General features: G+C 35.7%; 1 protein-coding gene across 1 annotated transcript in view; it reads left to right on the top strand.

The window, feature by feature from the left end:
• Positions 1 to 22949, top strand: part of LOC106874956 (chitin synthase chs-2) — a 97005-nt gene that overhangs the window by 58043 nt on the left and 16013 nt on the right. Inside the window, exons 21-27 of the mRNA XM_089354125.1 lie at positions 1834 to 1968; positions 3239 to 3392; positions 8557 to 8887; positions 11071 to 11418; positions 12415 to 12654; positions 16935 to 17026; positions 19426 to 19528. Coding sequence (XP_089210251.1) covers positions 1834 to 1968; positions 3239 to 3392; positions 8557 to 8887; positions 11071 to 11418; positions 12415 to 12654; positions 16935 to 17026; positions 19426 to 19528 — 1403 coding nt within the window. The remainder of the gene's footprint in view (positions 1 to 1833; positions 1969 to 3238; positions 3393 to 8556; positions 8888 to 11070; positions 11419 to 12414; positions 12655 to 16934; positions 17027 to 19425; positions 19529 to 22949) is intronic.

The following is a 22949-nucleotide window of genomic DNA, read 5'->3' as shown; positions in this document are numbered from 1 at the left end:
AAACAAAAATGAAATACTCTCCTGAATAAAACCACGAATACGGTACTCAACAGACAAGTAACTGGTGAAATAAGACACTTAATGTTTGATAACATCAGCAGCCAGGAATTACATAAATAAAGTGAACATCTAAAAAAAACAAGACAGATCTAACAGCTAGAATTCATTTGGTAAAACAGTGACAATAGGAATTGAGCATAACTTTTTTCAACAAATCTTCATAGTGAATAAATATGAATCTGGATACATAGAGTAACTTTTATTATATTTTCATAGTTTTCTTTTTCTCTCAGTCGAACGAATCGACTCCAGTACTTAGTATTTTAAGCCTGGTAGTCAAATTATTGACCTCTATTGCTGAACTGCTACGTCACGATGACGTAAACACACCAATACCGGTTATCAAGCAGTGGTGGTGGGACAAAAATGCGGACACAAAGACACACACACACACACACACACACACACATATACAAGACTTTCAGTTTCCAAATCTACACGCAAGGCTCTGGTCAGTCTGAGGTTATAGTTGATGACACTTATCCAAAGTTCCACTCCGTGGAACTAAACTTAGAACCATGCTATTGTGAAGTAAGCTTCTTACCATGGAGCCACGTGAACAAAAATATAATTAACCTTGTAAAACTTGACGAAATATTCTTAAGAATACTTTATTGTCATGTTATTTATACTAACAAGTATACTAACATGCTTCTATGTAATCGCTCGATTTGCTTGAAATAACAACTAAACCTTTTAATCACATATCTATGTAAAACGGGAAGTTCATATCGAAAAATGTAATTCTAGATATACTAAAGAAGAGTACGTGATGATCACGGTTGGAATGCATCTGTGCATAAGTTTTTTCGCTCAAGATTGATCAATAACAATGAAATATACATACGAACACACACACGCGCGCGCGCATGTAGGATAGTGAGGGTGGCAGTTAAGATAGAAGAAAAAAACAATAGGCAGTTCCTTATCTTTTATCTTTTACTTGTTTCAATCACTGGACTGCAGTGAAAATTTTTTATTTATCTAATTCGATATGTGTGGTGAGATAGCAGAACCGTTAGGGTGGAAAAACAAGCAAACAATACTTTGCATAATTTTTGTTGTTGATGATTTTTACGTTCTGGTTTCAAATCTCGTTGAAGTCAATTTTCCCTCTCATCTTTTCGGGGTCGATAAAATATAATGCCAGTCAAATACTAGAGTTGTTGGTATCGACTAATCCCCTTTCCTCAAATATTTATGACTTTGTGCCTAAATCAGAAGCACTGACTTAATTCAATTAACTAGCTTATTACATATAAAGTTACCTATTAGTTTGGTAAAATCAATGATTTGCGCGTATTTTTTAAAAAGAATTTTCTGGTTTTGAGAATCAAATGTGTTGGAGTTGACGTAGTTAATAAATTTCAAAAATTAAACCTTTTATGCTTTTAATCTCACACCACTCCTTAATCTTGCTAACATCACATAGTTATTCAAATCTCTAAATGAAGTTATTCCTGAAAAGGCTCTGATAACATCTTCTCGAAAGAAAGAAGGAAAACTAAGAAAAATGTTATATAAACCTATGCTTAAATCTTTCTAAAACCATCGCGTATCCCCTCAAGTAAGTATCAGTAATATTACTCACTACGATCGAAATTTCTCAATGCACAAGAGAATTAAGAATCCATAAAATGACAACGTAATGGTTTAGTTTCTAATGTCACTATGTCATACATTAAAATTTAGATACTATCATTAACACTTTTATAATTAATTATATATCTTATTTTTAAATATATGAAATGTAAACTTTGTTTCTATTGACAGAGTGGAGAAGACAACACAGGGTTTACGTTACTTTCAATTGCAATTTGCATACCATATGGAATTGGTTTCCTCTTTTCCATTCACAAATTTGCTTTCAATTCTGAGAAAAGATCTACATTTTCAGTCATAATGATGGTATGTATATTTATTTTGAACAGAATTAAATAATGATAATGCATTTTATCATAAGCTATATTTTAATATCGCCTTTAATACTTGTTTGTCTTGAGATCTACAGTTATGTATAGGAAATCTCCCCTTGTTGAATTGGCAGTAACAATTATAGTGAAACCGAATTATCTAAGATGTTTGTAAGATTCTTCCTGAACTTATCTATAACAGACCGTCTATATGACTTAATACTGCCGGGGCATTATCCTTGTACAGGATGTGCACGATTTTTAGGGTATCCATGATAAATTACTCGATGAGATCTCAAACACCAGTCCAATCGTAACACCCCATGGATACATTGAATGATGGGGTGTCTTGTTTTTTCACCCATTGTATTTAAGCAGTGTGACTTTCTTGCGTTCATAACTATTCTGATATCGAAGTCACTAATTCTGGTAAATTGTCTATTGAAGTTTAGGACTTTAAATCGGATAAAAGAAAAAAAAACTCGAAAACTTCAAAGCTGCTCTGATAAACACCATCAAAATGGTACGAGTTCTGTAATGCTGTCGTCGCCATCGCCACTGAAGTCATTCCTCCGTGCATGATCATGATCATCCTCATTTTTTCATTCAACATATGGAAACACTGATGGTAGTTTCTCGTGGTCCGAGAAAGATGGTCCTGCTTAAATGATTTTTTTCCCGTGATCAAATTCATGTACATTAGCTCGCACCTTCCATCAAATCAATGTTGCCTGGACAGGTGCACGGTGTACCATATGTCAGGTGTGGAAGTGATCGCAGAACGACATGAAATGAAATGTTTTATTCAAGAAAACAAAACAGTACAAACCACCCAGTCCAGGTACTGAAACCACGACCTTGCAATCACGAGTGCAATACCTAAACCACTAGGCCATGTGCTTTCGATGTGTATGTAAATATATTAAGAAAAAGAGTAATTGGTTGTGTTTTCTTGTATAGTCACAAACTATTAATTTGAATCTTTCTTTGATTTGGCAATATGCAATAGCTAAACATTTTGCAAATCATTGTATTCTTAAAAATCCATATTAATATATAAAATCCAAATTCTATGGATAAATATTTACCTGTGAAGCTGAAATTTTGCTTGGGATATGATTTTTAAAAGAGACTAAAGTAGTAATGGCGATACAATCTTGGTTCTTATAAGTAAAATAAAACTAATATTGCTTTCAGTTTATTTCTTGAAAACGAATAATTCTTGAACTTATTGTATCCTATTTTGATGCATATCCTTATTACAGGCTCTCCTGCCAGAGACGTTTCATTCCGTCGGACTTTGTGTATTCATTTTCCATATATCCTCAAAACTGCATATTTTGTCCCAAATTGTATTGCTAAATAGTATAGGAATAATACCAAGCCTATCCAAACTGTTATTCACTAAACACAACAAAGGTAACGAAACATATTTTTTATTAAAAGATTAACTGTATGAGATTATACTTAAAAACTCCAAACTGAATTTTGCAAAAGGGGGCAAAGAATTACACCTTAGGGATAAAAGGTCAAACATAAATATTCGACTTTACTTGTTTCTTTATTCATTTATATCCATTTTTTGCGTTTGTGATATTATTTGTATTCAAAAAATCGTTTAATGAACTCATCTGCTATATATTGCTGGTCGTTCAATCGCATTGAAGAAATTAAAAAAACCGTGGTTACGCTAATAACTTGAATTAAATCTAGCTTAGCAGCGCAAGAGATGTAGTTAGGAAATCTGAGAGACGATTTTGCAAGGTGGAACAAAATTGCTTTTCAGTTCCTTGTTGATAATTATGAAAGTATATCCTCTGAATGGTCAACCGTGATATATTATTGTAATTTTTTTTCTTAAGGAACAACATGTGAAATATGTGCGGCACTCTCTTTCGTTGTCCGAACTCCGGAATTTTGTACCGGCTGAATACTGTTGTTATAGCTTTCGTTGCAATAAGGTTTGAATGAATATTTTGTAGTTAATAGCCTATTATTAAGTTCTGTTCTATTAGAATAAAGTAAAATAAATAAGGATTCGGATATAGATTAAGTTTTCGAATATTAAACTAAAATATCCTTTTTGCTATTTGAAATTTACCTTGAAACTATTACTTTAATGATTCAGGCGAGTAGGTCTACGTAATTTGTAACATGTAAAACAATGTATGGATGTATAGGATAAATAATTTTTAACCAGTCGAGTTTGGTAATCTAAGCCTTAATATACAATGGCATCACATTTTGTTAAAGTTACCAAGTATGGAAATACAATTTCTTTTCATTAAAGCTAAGTTTAAAGAAGCAAATTACTGTTTCGCAAAATCTGTACTCTAACGATACAGTATTTCATGTATTCTTGCTAAGAATACAGTCTCCGTTTAATGGTTCATAAAAATAACAATTTTTCTCTTGAACAATATAAATAGATATTAGCATATTTAATGTATGAAAAATAAAAAAGCACGAGCTAAAAATAAATATATGCTGGGAAGTAAAATGAATGCAGACGGTTAGTATAGTTAATTAATTTAAAAAAATATCCTGATGTTACGGAAGACAATTCTGAGTATTTTTCTGTAGATATCTAAGAAGTGTATAACTTCTTACAACAACTTCTGTTATTGTTTCTGATTAGCATGTACCATTATAATTTATGCATAATAGACAGAATTGAAGGAAATTAAAATTTACATATCTTCGTTTTGGATTAAATTGTGTATTCTTTTAAAAAAGATTTAAAGTTTAAAAAATTATGAATTATAGAAAACCTTTACAATCTGTTCGTGCTTCATTCACCATGAGAGTTTTATTACTCTCGTTTCCAACATCACAAAGTGATTTAAGCAGCTATTAACAGACGTCCTTCCTCAGACAGAACCCCTTCTGTTCAAGGTGATCAATATTAATACTCCCATACAGTCATACCGATTGGATACTTTTCCTACGTCCCGGACCAAACAAAGAAGCACACTGTCATCCCTATGGCAACTTAGGATTCTCTAACTCTCATAAGCTCAATTTTCTCCCTTTCTTTTTCACTTCGCTGTTAAAAGCCTTTACTCCTTTCAGCTAGATAGTTGCGCTTCCTGACCACCAAGTCCTATCTGACCCACATAATAAAAATCATATAATTATCATGTTTGTGTTTCACCAGTCAGTTCCTGAACTAGACACTCACACAACCCTTTTCCTCTCAACTGCACCCACCATAGTTCTCCTATCCCTTTTACCAACAAACATCGACGAAGATCTTTAAATTAAATACCAACTGGATAAGTTCTACCAATTTTAATGAGCCTTAAAATATTATGGTGTCTACCCTTTAAACATGATGGCTAGCCATCGGATTTGCGGTTGCATAATAAATATCTTAATGTAAAATCAAAATGTATTTTCTAACAAATGATAGTGATGCCTGGGTAGCCGTAATTTAACAGACCTATATTGAAAAGCATTCCAGTTTGGGTCATCTCATTCTTTCTCAAGCATTGTGTATCTACTACATTGCTCAACGTTTCATTCCTCAATCTAAGCAAGATGTAATTTGAGGGAGAATCGCTGCAATTATGGGCAGATAGAGCACCCACATGGTGGTTCCTTTGTTTGTTATCAAATGATGATCACTAGTTAGTGTCAATACACAATACAGCGCATCTCAGTTATTTCCTCTGTTTCTTTATAACAAATATATCTTTTATTATATCTATTAGTAATTCGATAAATTATACACTTCCTATTGATTTTATATGATGGCTGGAATCCCTTGTCATGAACAACAAATAAGGGTTTCCGTAAAATAAAGCGTTAACCATGCTTCATGGACACGAATGTGTCTTATGAGGCCTACTGTTACTTTGATTATATATATATATATATATATATATATATATATATATATATATATATATATACACGCACACACATATGCACGCACACACACACATACACACATACACGTATATATACATATATATATTTCCTTTTTGTATTTGGTTTACAAGATTCTTTATGTGAATTCGTGTGTTGAAGCATATTTCATTGTGTCTCTGGAGAGTCATTCTCTTTTAGTGCCTTATTACTTAACACACTTACCGGTTCGATTTCCACTGATTTGCTTTTTTCGTCAGAGGCTGAAAGATGCGACGAAAATTTTAGAAAACAAAAAAAAAATAAAAGAGAATGCCTGTCTCTGGACACAATAATATATATATTTCATTCTTTTATTCTTTTGCTTGTTTCAGTCATTTGTCTGCGGCCATGCTGGAGCACCGCCTTATAGTCGAACAAATCGACCTCAAGACTTAATTTTTTGTCCGCTCGGTAGTTATTTTATCGGTGTTTTTTGCCGAACCGCTAAGTTACGGGGACATAAACACACGAACATCGGTTGTCAAACGGTGTTAGGGGAACAAACAGACACAAAGACACACATATACATAAATATATACATATGTATATACGACGGGCTTCTTTCAGTTTCCGTCTACCAAATCCACTTACAAGGTCCGAGGTTATAGTAGATGAAACTTGCCCAATGTGCACGCAGTGGGACAGAACCCAGAGCCTTGTGGCTGGAAAGTAAGCTTCTTACCACACATCCACACCTGCATATATATATATATATAATATATATATATATATATATATATATATATATATATACATATATATATGTATACATATATATGTATATGTATATATATGTATATATGTACATATATATATATATATATATATATATATATATATATATATATATATATATATATATATGTATATACATATATATATATATATATATATATATATATATATATATATATATATATATATATATATATATATATATGTATATACATATACATATATATATATATATATATATATATATATATATATGTATGTATGTATGTATGTATCTATCTATCTAGCTATCTATCCCTCTATCTATCTACCTATCTATCTTTCTTCTTACCCATCTCCCCCTCTCGCTCTGCTTCTTTCTGTTGTCCTGGCTTCTACTTCACTGTTATACACATCTCTCTCTTCCTCCTTGTTCCACTTCCTCCCTCTACCATCCTCTCTGCTCACAGGTGACCTGTGGTCAACTCTGTCTTTTCGCTCCAGCCACTGTGAAGGTGAGACGAACTGTTTTTTCTCCGTCCAGCTTCGTCATATCACTAGCGTTCAATATCAGATTCGCGTTTGGCCGTACGGCTTTTTAATGTTGTTTTCACTGTCTATTTTTCCTGTCTTGGTTTGTGTTTCCCACCTTGGAATCCTCTGTTTAGTGGGTCGATCCACTACTCAGGAAGAGACTATTCTAGAGTGCGATCTGCCTTATCTTCGAAACGCCTAGTTAGAATAGAGGCAGCTGATGAAGAATAATTCCAAGTGGCTATCTGTTTTCCTATGTGTTCGTTCCGTTGTCTGTAGTTCATTTTTCCAACGTCCTGTACCCTGATATGCATCTATATACGCATGTAGATGTAAGTATGTACATATATGTGTGTATACATGCAGATATATTCTTTGTATATATATATATATATATATATATATATATATATATATATATATTGATAGAAAAGGTAGGACAACAAAAGAAAGAAAGAGACCTCGATATTATGTAAATAGAGGAATTTATCTGTAAATAATATGTGACAATTATTCGGTAGCCATGATAAAACTCCAAGTTTCGGATGTCGGGGCGGAAACCCACGCCGCCAACTCTTCAGTTATGTGGCATTTTTTCGATGGCCAGATAACTGAAAAGATGGCGGCGTGGGTTTCCGCCCCGACATCCGAAACTTGGCTACCGAATAATTGTCACATTATTTATATATGTATATATATATATATATATATATATATAATCATAAATATATAGGGATTAGCATGAGATGCTTCACCAACATACTGAAAATTTAGAAATAGCAGTCAAAGAACTACTGATTCCAAACTACAATTTTTTTCTCTAACGGATGGCGAGATTCTTGGGGTGAAGTGTTTGAACTTACTAGCCGATAAATTTTGTGAATGCCTTCCTCATGTGTTTTTGATGTCGCATGGTCAAATTCCCATGAGTATATAGACACTTTCAAATTTATCGAACATCATGCTGATGATCGGAGTTAGAGTAGCTTTATACTCTTAACCGTGAAACGTCGTACATGATTAACTAAAGGCAGGTTTGTTTTTGCTTTTCTCTTCTGTTTTTGTTCTGTGTGCCATAAATATCGCCATCCGTTAGAGAAAAAATTTGTAGTTTGGAATCAGTAGTTCTTTGACTGCTATTTCTAAATTTTCAGCATGTTGGTGAAGCATCTCATGCTAATCCCTATATATTTATGATTATAAATGTTTTTACCGATAAAGGTTTTTCATACTGAACTACTTGGCAAAATTGTTAATTATTAATTTTATTACTAATTAGCAATTCCCTGCCCTATATATATATATATATATATATATATATATATATATATATATATATGTACACATAGCATTTTAATAAAATATTGTTTTAAATAAAAATTGACTATAAAGATTTTAAATGTTTTACTTTCGTTTCTTTCAGGTGCACCGAATCGATACTTATCAAAATTGAAAGATTTCTTCACGTTCATCTTTCATGCGTGTGCTTTGATAGCCTTGCTATTTTTCAATGACGCTTTGGAACTGGCTGACAAAGTTGTAGCATTTATCTGCCTCGTTTTTGTATCAATATATTCATGGGAAAATTTCTATGAGGAATGCTCTTTATCGAATCCATTACACAAGAATTTTGAACAAATCATATTGGAATTGTACAAAAGAAAGGGTTTAGCAAACACCATCGTGTACATCTGGAAAATTTTACTTACATTACTTATAGGATATCTTTTAAAATTCCAAGATTTTGGTTCCAAGTATGATATATTCTTAATCTTTTTATAATTTACTTCGATAGAAAGTCATAGTATGACATCATCATCATCATCATCATCAACATCATCATCACCACCACCACCACCAGTAGTTTCCTTCAGTCTGTTTCCACTAAATAGTAAAATATACAGGTGATTATTTGGAAGTCCCCGAATAATTAGCTTTCTTGATATACTTTCTTTACTACCACTATCAATAGTATGATAGGTTATAGGGTGTTGCTTCTTCATTATTGTCGAAGTACAATTTTTGTAGCTTTACTAGTGCTCAGTATATCTGCATCCCGCTAATCCAGAACATTTCTAATCATTTTAATAGTATGCATGCATGGATACTTAGGTTAAAACTTGCTATAGACTTTTAGTGAAATTTTTTGTGTCGAACTGTTTAATGTTGTGCTTCACGATGAAGCGTTTGTTTATAGTAGCAAGTTTACTGTAATGGAACAGTAATAAATTTCTTGTTCGCATTACACTAAATGTCATCGCCTAAATAAATATATTTCCAATTGAAATGCCATCAATCATCTTCCATGAAACATTGATAATATTGTTTAGCCGTTCGTCACTGCTGATTGAATGGATTTATGATAAAATGTGTTCGAACTGTGGCTATCCCGTTCTTTTGAAATATATATATTAAAGATTACATTATCTAATATCCATTAAAATGGTATTTATGACATGGCTATTATTTCTGGCAGGTAGAGCGATTACACAAAGGGCCCATCATTGGTTTTTAAAAAATCCATTTCGGTGTTTTAGAAGTTTCTGTAACCTGTTTACTGTCCTCGCATAATCTGTACTGCTTTCGAAATTAGTGTACTGGCATGAGTGTTTATATTTAATCACAACATAACTGTAAATATTTGAAATTTAATTTCTATCAAATTTCTTTATGGTTGGATAAAATACACACGCTATAAAAGTCATTAGTTTCATCGAATATCATCAATATGACTTTTAAGGATTCTAGTTTGTGAATGGATCACGGTATCAAATGGTTTTAGCAACACTTGCAGAGATGCAGTGTTTGTTCTGCTCCAATTTTATTAAACTGTTTTATAGATAGTTGTTATATGGATGTGCATATATTCTGTGTTAATGATACGATACTTTTCCTCATATCAAGGAATCATCTTTGTTACTGAAGACTTTGTTTCTTTGTAACTGCATAATATATCATAGAAATACTAGCCAGGCATCTTTTGGTTACCGCTGGTGTGGTTAATACTACTCTGTAGCATGACTGATGTTTTCAATCAACGCTACTGACTTGTAAGGTTCGGGTGTATCTATCAGTATATTTCCCTTGATGCTTTTAGATGAGCAGATCTAAAAGATACTACACCTTTAGCTACTGCCCCCAGCAATCCCACTTATATCGTATTTCTGATTTAATTGTTTGCTAATGATATTGTGAATAAAAAGAAATCACTGAAGTATTCCTTCTAAATCATTAGGGTGCTATTGTTTCCATTTGTACTTGCACATGTGATGCTTTGTTTGTCTTGGTTGCTTAGCTGCATGACTGACATAATGTGTCAATTAAAGAATGTCTCAAGCTATCGAACACATTCCGTTAATGACAAAAATGAGTTGGTTATATATTGCTTGTAGAAGAAATCTTCTGAAGTATTCTTTCTTCGAAGCACTGGAATTTGCAGCATTTACATGTATGTATGTATGTATGTATGTATGTATGTATGTATGTATGTATGTATGTATGTATGTATGTATGTACGTACGTACGTATGTATGTATGCTCTTCCTTCACTACTAAGTAATACATGATCTTCCAGGCTTCGTAGATATGTTTATATCTAGATACGTATGTCTTTCTTTCTGCTCGTATATTTATATCAGTGAATTCAGATAGGGTTTATCCGTAATGTCTTATAGATTTTTCTTCCACGTTAAGATAGAAACTAGTTATGTTTAGTTTTTCCTTTAAAAAATCCCAGTACTTTCGTCATATTTTGTTTTAAAAACTCGATGTGCAAAATCTATGTATCAGTAAAAATAAGATTATAAAATTGGTGTTAATTTCCTTTAATGAATAGTTTTGAATGTTTCTTTTCTTTTGAATAATTTTGTATTTTACATCATATATTTATTCATATTTTGTTCTCTGATTTTGATTTATTGTCTCTTATCTATTAAAGTTTCCAAGATTTAGACCAAGGAAAATCGTTCTTCATTTCTCCTAAGCTGGCCATAATTTTACTGACTTCTTGTACTGCACTTGGATACTACATTTCATACCTGGCATGTAGATTACGCATGCAACGATTCTCCTTTTCTCTGCCGTTATTGCTATCGACTCCTGCATCAATTGCAGCACATATTGTTTTGGAATCACTGGACGAAACTACTAAATATGATTATCCAACGTTTTTCACATGGAACAAGATTATTGTGATGGGCTGTGGAACTATGCTTTATGTAACTTTTCAAGTGATTGTTTCTTATATTTGGTATCCTAAAAATTCCCGTTTAGAACGGCACGAAAAGTAAGTTTAAACAATTTCTATTCACTGCTCCATTTCATTTTCACAATATTTATTTTTAATGTAGTTTCAAAACAGAAAAACGCTTGAATATTTTATTTCCATTTTTTGTTTTGTTTATTCAAGTAAGAACTTATTTCATTCTTTGTAAGGCTGTACAGTGGGAGCTATTCTAAAAATTATTGTCATTATACCAAATACTATCGCTTTTAAAAATGTATCATCGTCATTTTTTTCTTAATTTTTACTAGTTTGTGCGATTGAAGAGTATTATATTTGGTTGTGTAGCACTGCAATTCTAATAGATTTTGATTATATATGTTCATACTGCACCCTTAGTTTAGAATTTCAAATTCATGCTGCGAAACAAAAGCAAATAAATGAAAATTTTTACGGAAATTAACGAACAAAACTAGCTGATCTGGATGAAAGTTCTGAGAGTCAAAGCGAAAGATCGCCCCAAGGGAATGCCATCACAAAAATATTTTGGAGTGCATTCAACGTATCTCAGCTCCAAAGATTTGGCTGCTATTTCTAGCACACCCTGCTATCACGTAACAGCTATTTGCGATAAAGGACCGAAATACCTGTTACGTGGTAGTAGGGCGTGCAAGAAATAGCAGCCAACTCTTTCCTTTTCTGAGGAAAGTAACCGTTTACGCGTCTTTTCGAAACTCAGACTTTCCAGGTGACCCAGCGGGTCAAAGGTAGTCTAGTCTAGTATATACATACACACACACACACACACACACACACACACACACACACACACACACACACACACACACACACACACACACATATATATATATATATATATATATATATATATATATATATATACACGTATGTATGTATTCATATATGATATTACATCACATATGTATCCGTGATTGAGGTATTTTAATCCATTTCAAGCAAAACTATGCTACAAAAAACACAATAAACAAAAATATTTATAGAATTATATTGGCTTTTAATTTCATGTCTTTGTTTCAGGTTATTTCAGTCACCCACCTATTGCTCAGTGTTCTATGAACAAACCATACTACTTGATCGCAAACGTTCTGACATATCATTGGAAGAGGAAGAAAGAATTGATGTTGAAAATCAAAGTTCAAAGAAGAGTGAAAGACTGAAAATAAGTATAGACAAAATTCACCCAAGGATTTATGCGTGCGCTACTATGTGGCATGAAAACGAAAATGAAATGATGCAGTTACTGAAATCTATATTCAGGTAGTCAAAATTTGCAGAAGACACACACACGCTTTCTTTCTCTTTAACCCATTTCTTTCTTTCTTTCTTTAAGTGTATATATATATATATATATATATATATATATATATATATATATATATATATATATATACACACACTTACTTATTTGTACTTACTGCAGCCTGCGGCCTTCACCGGTGGTGGGTTGAACCGGCTCAGACCAACATGTTCACGATGTCCCTCACGAATGCTTATCATATCCGACGTTCGCCCGCATTCCTGGTTGTAATAGATGCCCACTTCCTTTCCACTGTCGAAGACCATAGACGCGGGTGCCTGATTGAGTTGCTACGTCCACATTTACTGTCGCCAGTCACCTCTTCACTTGTCTTACAGCTCGTTTACGCCAGCCCGAGTGGGAGCCTTACGAATGAATTCCCCCGGAGGTTGACGGAGTGTCTGGCCAAGGTACCTCAGACATCTTGTGAGTAGAGCTTATTGCAGAGAGTTGAGGCAGCAGCGTTGTGTTTCGGAGTCCCAAATTATGTCCACTGGGTGAACCCGCAAAATTTGACGCAAGCAGTGGTGGTCGAAAACTCCGAGTTTTTGGAGACCTTCAGCTCTCACTGGCCAGGATTCGCACCCATAGATAAAGATGGTTCGCGTGAGTGCTAGGAAAATACACACTTTCGTGCGAATTCTGATCTCCACACGCGACTAGTGGTGGGTCTGAAGGCGAAAGATCGTGATACGGGTGCTGTTGATGCGTAAGTCAATCTTGGTCTTTCCTTGTCCGTTTGCTGTGCATGTTAATACGAGGTATTTGACGTGTTCGACTTTTCCAAACACTTCACCAGTGAGAACCATTGGCTCTTTTTCCTAGGATGGCATCTCTACTGCGATAATTTTAGTTTGAGACGCATTTATCTTCATGCTGATATTGAGATCCCAAGAGTTGATGCTGTTGATAGCAGTTTGTAGTTCAGCGTTGTTGTCCCTCCAGGATCGATATATCGTTAACGTAGTTAAGGTCGGTGAGGACAAAGTAACATCAGGAAACTCTTGCAGTGGCATGTTTCGTAAGCTAGTCGATGACGTAGTTGAACAGTGCTGGAGATATCGCACAATCCTATCTAACTCCAGAACGGCCATCGGAATGTGGTAATTCTTGTCTATATACCCGAACCTTTATTGTACTATTTCGTGGTATGCTTTCAGCAGTTTCAGAAGTTCTGGTGGAAAACCATCTGATGCCATTACTTTCCACAACACACCACGCTCAACAGTCAAATGCCGCAGCAAAATCGACGAAGCAGATGACAATCGGTTGCTGATAACACAAATGATGCAGCCACGGCCAGAACGAAAACCGGACTTGTTATGACGGGTGCATCAGTCTCGGTCAAGCTGGAATCTATGTAACAGGGCCAGGGACTGATGGGTCTGCGGCCCAGTGGAAGGTATAGTGTCATGGTTAAGTAAAACAGAAAAATGCTCGTACCAACAATAGTCATTAAAGCCATTGTTGCTAGCTTGCTTAGTTTTCTCACAAGTGACCTGACCACTCATAATAGTCAGGTCATTTGTGAAGTCTATAGGGTCAGGTCACTTGTGAAGTCTCTCATGAATGCCACAAGTAACATAGAATGCAGTACAACCGCTTGTATGGTCAGGTCATAGGCGATTAAACTGGTTTCCTCCACTAGTCTTGCCTGGTGAGGAGGGTTGCTAGAAAGCCAACAGGACTAAAGACAAGACTTGCTAAAAGCACGGAAAAACCTAGCGAAGGTTCAACAGCTATCTTGCAATAGCACGGTACCTCAGAAATTCGGGATTGGAGTACGGCGTGCTGGAAGACAACTGGAAGTTATTTTTGACAAATTAAATTTAAATGTTGAAGTGAATCTAACGGATTTTGTGTGTTTTTAAATGGCTTATAAACACCTACGCTACAATCGTTTTTGCTTCAGCACACGATCTCAGATCAGGTCACTTGCTATACAAGTACATTTCCGTAATATATATATATATATATAACTTAGCTCTTAGATCCTGTAATGCTGTCCATAAACGACGCCCACTCCATCACATGGATAGCATTTAAGTGCATAGTCAGTGTGGTAAAGTGTATCCGCCGCTTAGTCACTACGTCCTACAAACTCCTATGCTACCTCTTCATACCACCTCTTCGTTTCTCACACTGTCCTGATAAAAGATGACCAGAATTGTACGTAGGCAGCATCGACGTAGCACATCCAGCACTTGAGAGATCTTTTAGCTACCTTTGCTGTCTTCCAGGTTTCATAGGCGTGGTTGGCTATTGATATAGCAAAAAATGAATATAGCTGCAGCCTTGTCTTGGAGGAATGCGTCGGAATACTGATGTTACACATTCTATCTTGAAACTGACATTAATTTCTGCATCACGCGCGTTTGAAATATAGGATCCGAGACATGTGAACATGTCGATGTACTCAGTTTTGTCTTGTCTGAGATCGACAAGTTGTACTTGGGCTCCACCAGTTTAAATGGCTCTGTTCTTTACAGTGCTATTCTGCAAACTTTCTTTTGTCCTTAACTCTATAATCTATCTGTCATGGCCTGCAGTGTCTCTGCTGGAACTTAGTAACACCAAATCGTCTGCGAAATTCGAACGTGTCAGTTCTCTCGGTCCCCACTTTATTTCAAAATTTGTGCTATGAGTCGCTTTCCGCATAATGAAACGGCGGCAAGATGCAACCTTGTCTCATTCCTGTAGCAATTTCGGACATGTCGGTGGTTCTGTATCTCATCCTTACGCAATATTGCAAGTTCCTCCTATACAGAGACTTAAAGATGCTGATACAGCCGTTCGGGATCCCATAGACTCACGAGTTATTCCAGAGTTTATTTCAGTGAACCCTGTCAAATACTTTCTTTAATCCGATAAAGTTAATTAGCAGCCACACTCTATGTTCTCTACTTTGCTCGATTACATTTCGCAATACGAAGATCTGATCTACACAGGATCTACCACTCCGAAAATGTGTCTGCTCCACTCTCAATACAATATCAATTACCTTCTTTAATCGTCTCAGCAGGGCACTGCAGAGAACTTTGCCAGACATGGATAACAGTGTAATGCTGCACCAAATAAATAAATAAATAGTAAACAAGACTACCAGATCACCGTTTATGTGTAGTGCACCATTCCATGATTCCAATAACTTGGTAGATCTTCCCTCTACCAAATAAATATGAAGAAATGTATCATATATTGTACAAATGCTTCCACGCTATGAACTCGGAAGCTCAAGAGCTCGGCATGTAAATCATCTATGCTATCTACTTTGTTGCTCCTCAAATTGCGTATTTGCATGTCCACTTCTTCTGCTAGTATCAGCCACCTTCGTGTTCATTTCATTCATGAGTGGTTCATTACCCGTTTCAAATGTAGTTGCTGGAATCGGCCGATTGAGAACTTCACGAAAATACTCTTTCCTTTCTAGAGGTTTGCTTGTTCCTCCTCTGTTGTAAGCATTTTACGATTTTTACCTTTTTTGCGCACTTGTTAATCCGCATACGATCTTATACAGACTTCGCAAGTCATTTCTGTCTGCAGCTTGAGCTTCCATACCTTTCCTTTTTACCTACTGCTACTTGTCTCTTCTGTATATTTTCTTCACTTAGCGATTTGTATGTGTGGATAGGTGTATACCTTTCATTGATGAAATTGATCAAACTACTTTCTTAATGAACTACTATAATGTTTTTGCTAAACACATCTCTATTGGTGTTTTCGTGTTTGTTTTTGTTAGCGTTACTTGTGAAAGAAATTATTATTTGAAAGGAAATCGAGAGTGAAAGCGACTTATGTTTATGTTTCAGTTAACGAAATAAGTCAATTCCTAATGCATACAGCATATTTGGAAAGCATATCAACATTTAAGATTTTATCCATGTTTAGTGAATCAACTTGGCAGTCAAACAAAACCAACCGTATCTGGAACTATAGAAATATTTTAAATGCTTTGTTTTTAAACATCTTTATTTTCTATGAAAATGTTAAATTATGATTGTTGGTATTAATGACGTTATTTCTTAAAATTAAAAAAAGATTACTGCTTTCCCCACCCCATATATTTGGAACTGCCTTCATGAATTCCAGGCAATGCTTTTCTGTATAAAATATTATATTGGGATACATTCTGAGTATTATTTCCATTCTGAATTATGTATACTATATGAAATTACAATACTATTAATGAAGTACTCTATTACTTACGAATAAAATGAATTGTTTGATTGCTCATTTTTAGAATGGCAATTGAACAAACCTTGCTAACCGACATAAAAATGGCGAACGAGGGTGATGACTCAAGAGATGATGAGGACTATTATGATTTTGAAGGTAAGTAATTTTGTCGATTATTCCAAATTGTTTATTTTATATTTTGATATTAGAACTACCACATAATGCCGCTGCCCTTCACAGTGTCCCAAATTTTAGGCTATTAGCGTAATCTCATGGAACGGATCCAAACTATAATCTAGTAGATTCTCTGTATATGGCTACGGAGTACTTGCTTGTTAAACGCGAAAACAAGATCCCGCCTGGCAACACTCTTTACATTACACACACGCACACACACATACACACACATACATATACGCACACACACACACACACACACACACACACATACACACACACACACACTCACACACACACTCACACACACACACTCACACACACACACATGCTTATACACTGCTGGATAAAATCTTAGGACCAGTGAAAAGAAGTGCCGAAGCGAACTCCTTGCAGACCGATATATTCGACTATTCTTCGTCGTAGATTCATCATTGTCAAATAGAAAAAAAAAGATATACAAAAACCTAAAGAAATGCTTAACATCTAATGCACAAAATATGCATTGTATGAACGCTAATAATATTTTGTCATGTCAAAACTTTAAGACTATGACAAATAGCAAACGAAAATAAATAGTAAACAATGCTGCTCAATAATAGTAGCTCCACTATTCCTGCGGATAACTTCAAAACTTCGCCGTGGTATATTCGACACAAATATTTGCAGGAGGTTGTCCGGAATGATACGCTACGAGATAAAGACTACTTGACAAATAAGCACACACAGTTTCAAGTTGCGTTCAACTGTTGTAAAAATCTGTTGCCATCCAATGCCCTGCTTCTGGAGTTCGACAATTCTACCACGATCAAAATCCGTCAATATTTTAGCTTTGCTCATTGTTGTTGTTGTGAAATAGACAGAGAGTGACCGGCAGTTGTTGACACAGAGAAAGCTTGAACAATATAAGGAAGTTTATAATTTATAACGGATTTAAACATTTTATTTGTTATGGTCTTAAATTTAATAACAGGTAAAATATTGTTCGCTTTCATACAATGCATATCTTATGTATCAAATGTTAAACATTTCTCTAGGTTTTCGTATATCCTTTTTTATTTGCCAATTATGAATCTATAATGAAAAATAGTCAAATGTATCGGTCTGCAAGGAGTTCATTTAAGCAGTTTTTTTTCAATGGGCTTAAGATTTTGTCCAGTAGTGTATGTATGTATGTATGTATGTATGTATGTATGTATGTATGTATGTATGTATGTATGTATGTATGTATGTGAGTATGTGTTTATGTGTGTAAGTGTGTATGTGTGTAAGTGTGTGCGTGCGCGTGTGTAAGTGTGTGCGTGCGCGTGTGTAATAAAATCAGGGACTAGTAGTAATTTCAAAGCCTATGATAGAATGCTATTAAATCTGTTGTAAGCATAGTCTACTATGAAAAGGTTGCTACGTTTGACGACCACTCTCACATATGTACATATATATATATATATATACTAGAAGTATTGTTATTTCTACATCTCTCAAAGAGATGTATTCAGGAGCAGCACTTTAAAGCAACGATTATTTTCCAATCTAATGTGGCAGTCCGGCTTAGGGGGCGAATGCTACTGCAGTTTAGCCCCAGAAGACATCGTCGCCAGCTGGCGATACGACACACGATCTGTGTCCTTATATTTTCGATGTTGTATTGTGCTCAGCAGCCCCATCCAGCACAAGACAACATCTGTGGACCGGTTTCTGGGTTATTGCTCTTTATCCGTGTCCTTATATTTTCGAACTCTGATAGCGTGTTGTATAGCCAGCTGGAGACGATATCTCCTGGGGCGAAGCAACAGTAGCATCCGTCCCCTAAACAGGACTGTCACATTAGGTTGGCAATTAATCGTTATTTTAAAGTGCTGCTACTGAATATCACTTTTGAGAGATTTAGAAATAATAAGGGTTCTATTTACTTTATTTTCGAATGGGAATTCAGTAGCGCCGCCTAGCCAAGCAGCTACGTTGTGCAGATAAAAGGCAATAACCCAGAAACCGGTAACACAGATGTGGTCTTGTGCTGGATGGGGCTGCTGAGCTCCCTGTTCGAAAATATAAGGACACAGATCGTGTGTCATATGGCCAGCTGGAGACGATGTCTGCTGGGGCAAAGCAACAGTAGCATTCGTCCCCCTAAACGGGATTGCCACATTAGGTTGGCAAATAATTGTTAACGTATGTGTAATGTATCCATAAATATCAAAAACTTGCAGCAACTTTTATATATGTTTATCTATGTAAATGATGATGATGTTGATTATGATGATAATGAGGGGGGGGGGGAGTAGAAGGAGGAAGATAAGACGTTTTCAATATTATTTTGTCTCAAATGAAAATTGGTAAGGATGCAATCTGTTCAATTGTTTTTTTAAATTTATTTATAGCTCATATTTTCTTTGATGATGCTATGGAGGTAAATGAGTTTGGAGATGTTAATGTGAACAAATATGTTCAAACTTTCGTCACCACAATTGACAAAGCAGCCAGGTATGTAAGATATAAGTGAATATTATTATTATTTGGCAGATGCATTAGAATTTTGGACAAAATACCTTGCACCATTTGTTCATTCGTTTTATGTTCTGATATCAGACAGCACCGACGTTAACTAAGCTTTTTTATCCTTTCGTGGTCGCCGTCAAATATTGGAGTCGACGTTATTGACTAATCTTCCCTACGAATTTCAGGCATTGTATCTCTGCTGGAAACAGCTATTAGAATCAAATAGATGTGCATAATCATTAGAGAGCTGAATAAAATTCTGCTGTATTTGTGACGACACATTATGTTTCGAGCTGAAAACCTTATGAAATCAGGTCCTGAGCAGAGTTCAACTTTATAAGAAGTATACCAGTTTTCTCTAGATACTGCTACAGAACTGATCTGGCAACTTAGACCTTTTGATATTCGGGTAATTTCTTTCTGTGTACAGGAATTTTTTGCGGGATCCTGTCGTATCAATCTATTCTTTCACAGAGTTGTTTGTTTGTATGTAGCTTGGGCAATGATTTCTGTTGTCTCATGTTCATCAATTTTATTGTTGTTTACTTTCTTTATTGTTTCTCTTCTCTATCAACGTTGTTAATTTGTTGCCATTTGTGGTTATATTTTGTTTGTTGTTAAGTGTGGTTGCTAGGGTATAATTTTGTTTGAATACGAATTTGGCTGACTATTTGAATGGCTTTCATTACTACTTTGACATGTCGGAGTTTATTATATTTTTTTTTGTCTGCTTAGTTTTGGTTTACTGTTATACCATCTATGTTATTTGTGTGAATGACTGTCGTATTTTGAAGTCTCGTTTGTTTTATGTCTGATCGTCTCAGTTGCTTCCTTTCTTTCCTCTCTGTGGTAGGTTCCTTTGTGATGCTTTCATAGTTTGTAGTGGGATATTTTTTAACTGTTAGTGTGTACTTTCCTCTGATCCATTCTATTTTAGCTTTGGGAGCTCATTACGCGGATCATAAATACCATAACTAAATAGTTATCTTTTAATCGTAAATCTTCATGCATCTCTGTCGTATATATGTATATATATGCATGTGTGTGTATGTTTGTGTGTCTGTGTTTGTCTCCCCAACATCGCTTGACAACCGATGGTGGTGTGTTTATGTCCCCATAACTTAGCAGTTCGGCAAAGAGACCGATAAAATAAGTATTAGGCTTACAAAGAATTGGTCCTGGGGTCGATTTGCTCGACTAAAGGCGGTGCTCCAGCATGGCCGCAGTTAAATGATTGAAACAAGTAAAAGAGAGTATAAAAAGTATCCAAAGTCTGCTACACCTCTAATGCAAAACAAAAACCTTTTTCCTGAGAGAACTTGCTGCATGCAACCAAGCTCTCTGCATAGCAGCTTAGACCTGCTATAAGGGATGCAGAAATACACATACCAAAATATGTTGTAATACGCTCAAATAGAAAAGAAAGAATCCACAGTGGAGTTGCTGTGTACATCCGAGAGGATCTGACGCCCCAGGTCCTGCTGTTATATTTAAACTCAGTATGTGACATCCAAATTGTACACATAAGACAACTTAATATTGTTATATGTACTACATATCGCCCATCAGATGCTCAAAATCATACCGGTAAGTTTGAAGACTGCCTAGCAAAGATAGGAGTTCTCACCAAACTGGAGCAACACATCGGTGCATTCCTTTTGAGTGCCTTTAACGTTCCCAATGTGGGCTAGCCTGAAGGCCAGATGCTCTGAGGAATGACACACTACAAACAAGCACAAAGTCCTTACTCCACCTAATCAATGCTTCATTTATTGAGCAAATTGTGCTGCAAACAACCAGGGCAAATAACATACTGGATATCTGCTTCACAAACAATATGGACATGATCCATAATATGAAAGTGACACCGACGCTAGTCTCGGACCACAACAGAATAGAGCTGACTATGTATGAAACAAAAGCTCCTGCAGGCGTACAGCCTCTAAGAAGCACCCGATATCTCTCCAAACTGAACTTTCATAAAGCTAACTGGAAGCCGATTGAGAAAGAGATCATCAAACAGCATTGGCTTAAATGTCTCTCCGTACCAGTCATTGACACGAGAAACAAACATTTCATGTCCATAATGCAAGCTATATGTGACAAATCTGTCCCAGAGCACAAGGCCAACATACACAAAAGCAAGATTCCTTGGGAAAGTAAAATTCTTATGAGACGACGGACAAGGATTGCAAACCGCCTGAACAAGCACACCAAAAGTAGTGAAAAGTTCTTCCTGAAGAGAACGCTGCTGGAGATTGAGAAAAGTCTGCATCACTTTCGCGAAAAAGAGGAGATAAGGAAGCCTGAGTTATAGAAAATATTAAGCCGAACCCTAAATCTTTCCTTAACTTTTCTAAAGAAACAACTACACTAAGCCACGAGATAGGGCCCCCTCTTCCAAAAAGATGGTTCCCTCACAGGAAACTCAATGAGGATAACTGAAACACCGAACGAACAGTTCCAAAGTGTGTTCTCTGGGACACAGGCAAGTAAAGAAACCAACAGAATTCTTTGTCACTTTACCTGTAACCTAAGAGGCGAAAATTGATTACATCAACATTAAAGATGTAACACTGGCCATAGATGAGGTAGACACAAACTTAGCTGTTGGTCCTGATGGATTCCCAGCAATCCTTCTCAGATCGTGCAAACGATCTCTCGCAAGACCACTGCAGCTAATTTTTCAGAGTTTTCTTGTTAGTGGTAATCTCACAGGCAAATTGAAGGAAGGAATAATAGGCCCTGTCCACAAAGGAGAAAGCAGAGCAGGTGTTAAAAATTATACACTTATCTCTCTGAGCTCAGACATCAGTAAAGTCATGGAACGAATAGTCCGCAAGAAACCATTCACGTTCGTTGAAGAGAATGACTTGTAGACTGACACCCAGCATGGTTTTCTACCTGGTAGAAGCTGCCTGACACGGCTCTTACAACATTGCGACTGGCTTTAAAGTAGCTGCTTAACAACTCAAGTGTGGATGAGATATATCTCGATTTTGCAAAAGCCTTTGATAAAGTTGGCCATGGTATGATGTGTCACTAACTGCGTGATCTCGGCATAGCCGGAAAACTAGGTGAGTGGCTACACGAATTTATAAAAGATAGACGTCTGGCAGTGATGGCCAATAGAGCCATCTGAAAGGAGACACTATAGTAAATGATATTCCACAGAGCACTATCTTAGGGCCACTGCTATTTATACTGGTGCTCTCAGAATTGCCCTCAGCTGCTTAGATAGCCACCCTTGCTAGCTATGCAGATGACTCAAAAGTCTCTCAAATAATTCAGAACACTGGAAATATTGCGCATCTGCAACTGAAGTTGGACGCGATATACAGGTGGGCTGAGGACAACAACATACAGTTTAATGCAGAAAAATTCCAAGCCCTGCGTTATCAGCACT

The sequence above is a fragment of the Octopus bimaculoides genome, chromosome 6 (assembly GCF_046866305.1).
Source record: "Octopus bimaculoides isolate indiv1 chromosome 6, ASM4686630v1, whole genome shotgun sequence".
NCBI classification, from domain to species: Eukaryota; Metazoa; Mollusca; class Cephalopoda; order Octopoda; family Octopodidae; genus Octopus; species Octopus bimaculoides.
Note: the sequence above shows the minus strand (reverse complement) of the source record. Positions and strands in the feature narration are given on the sequence as shown.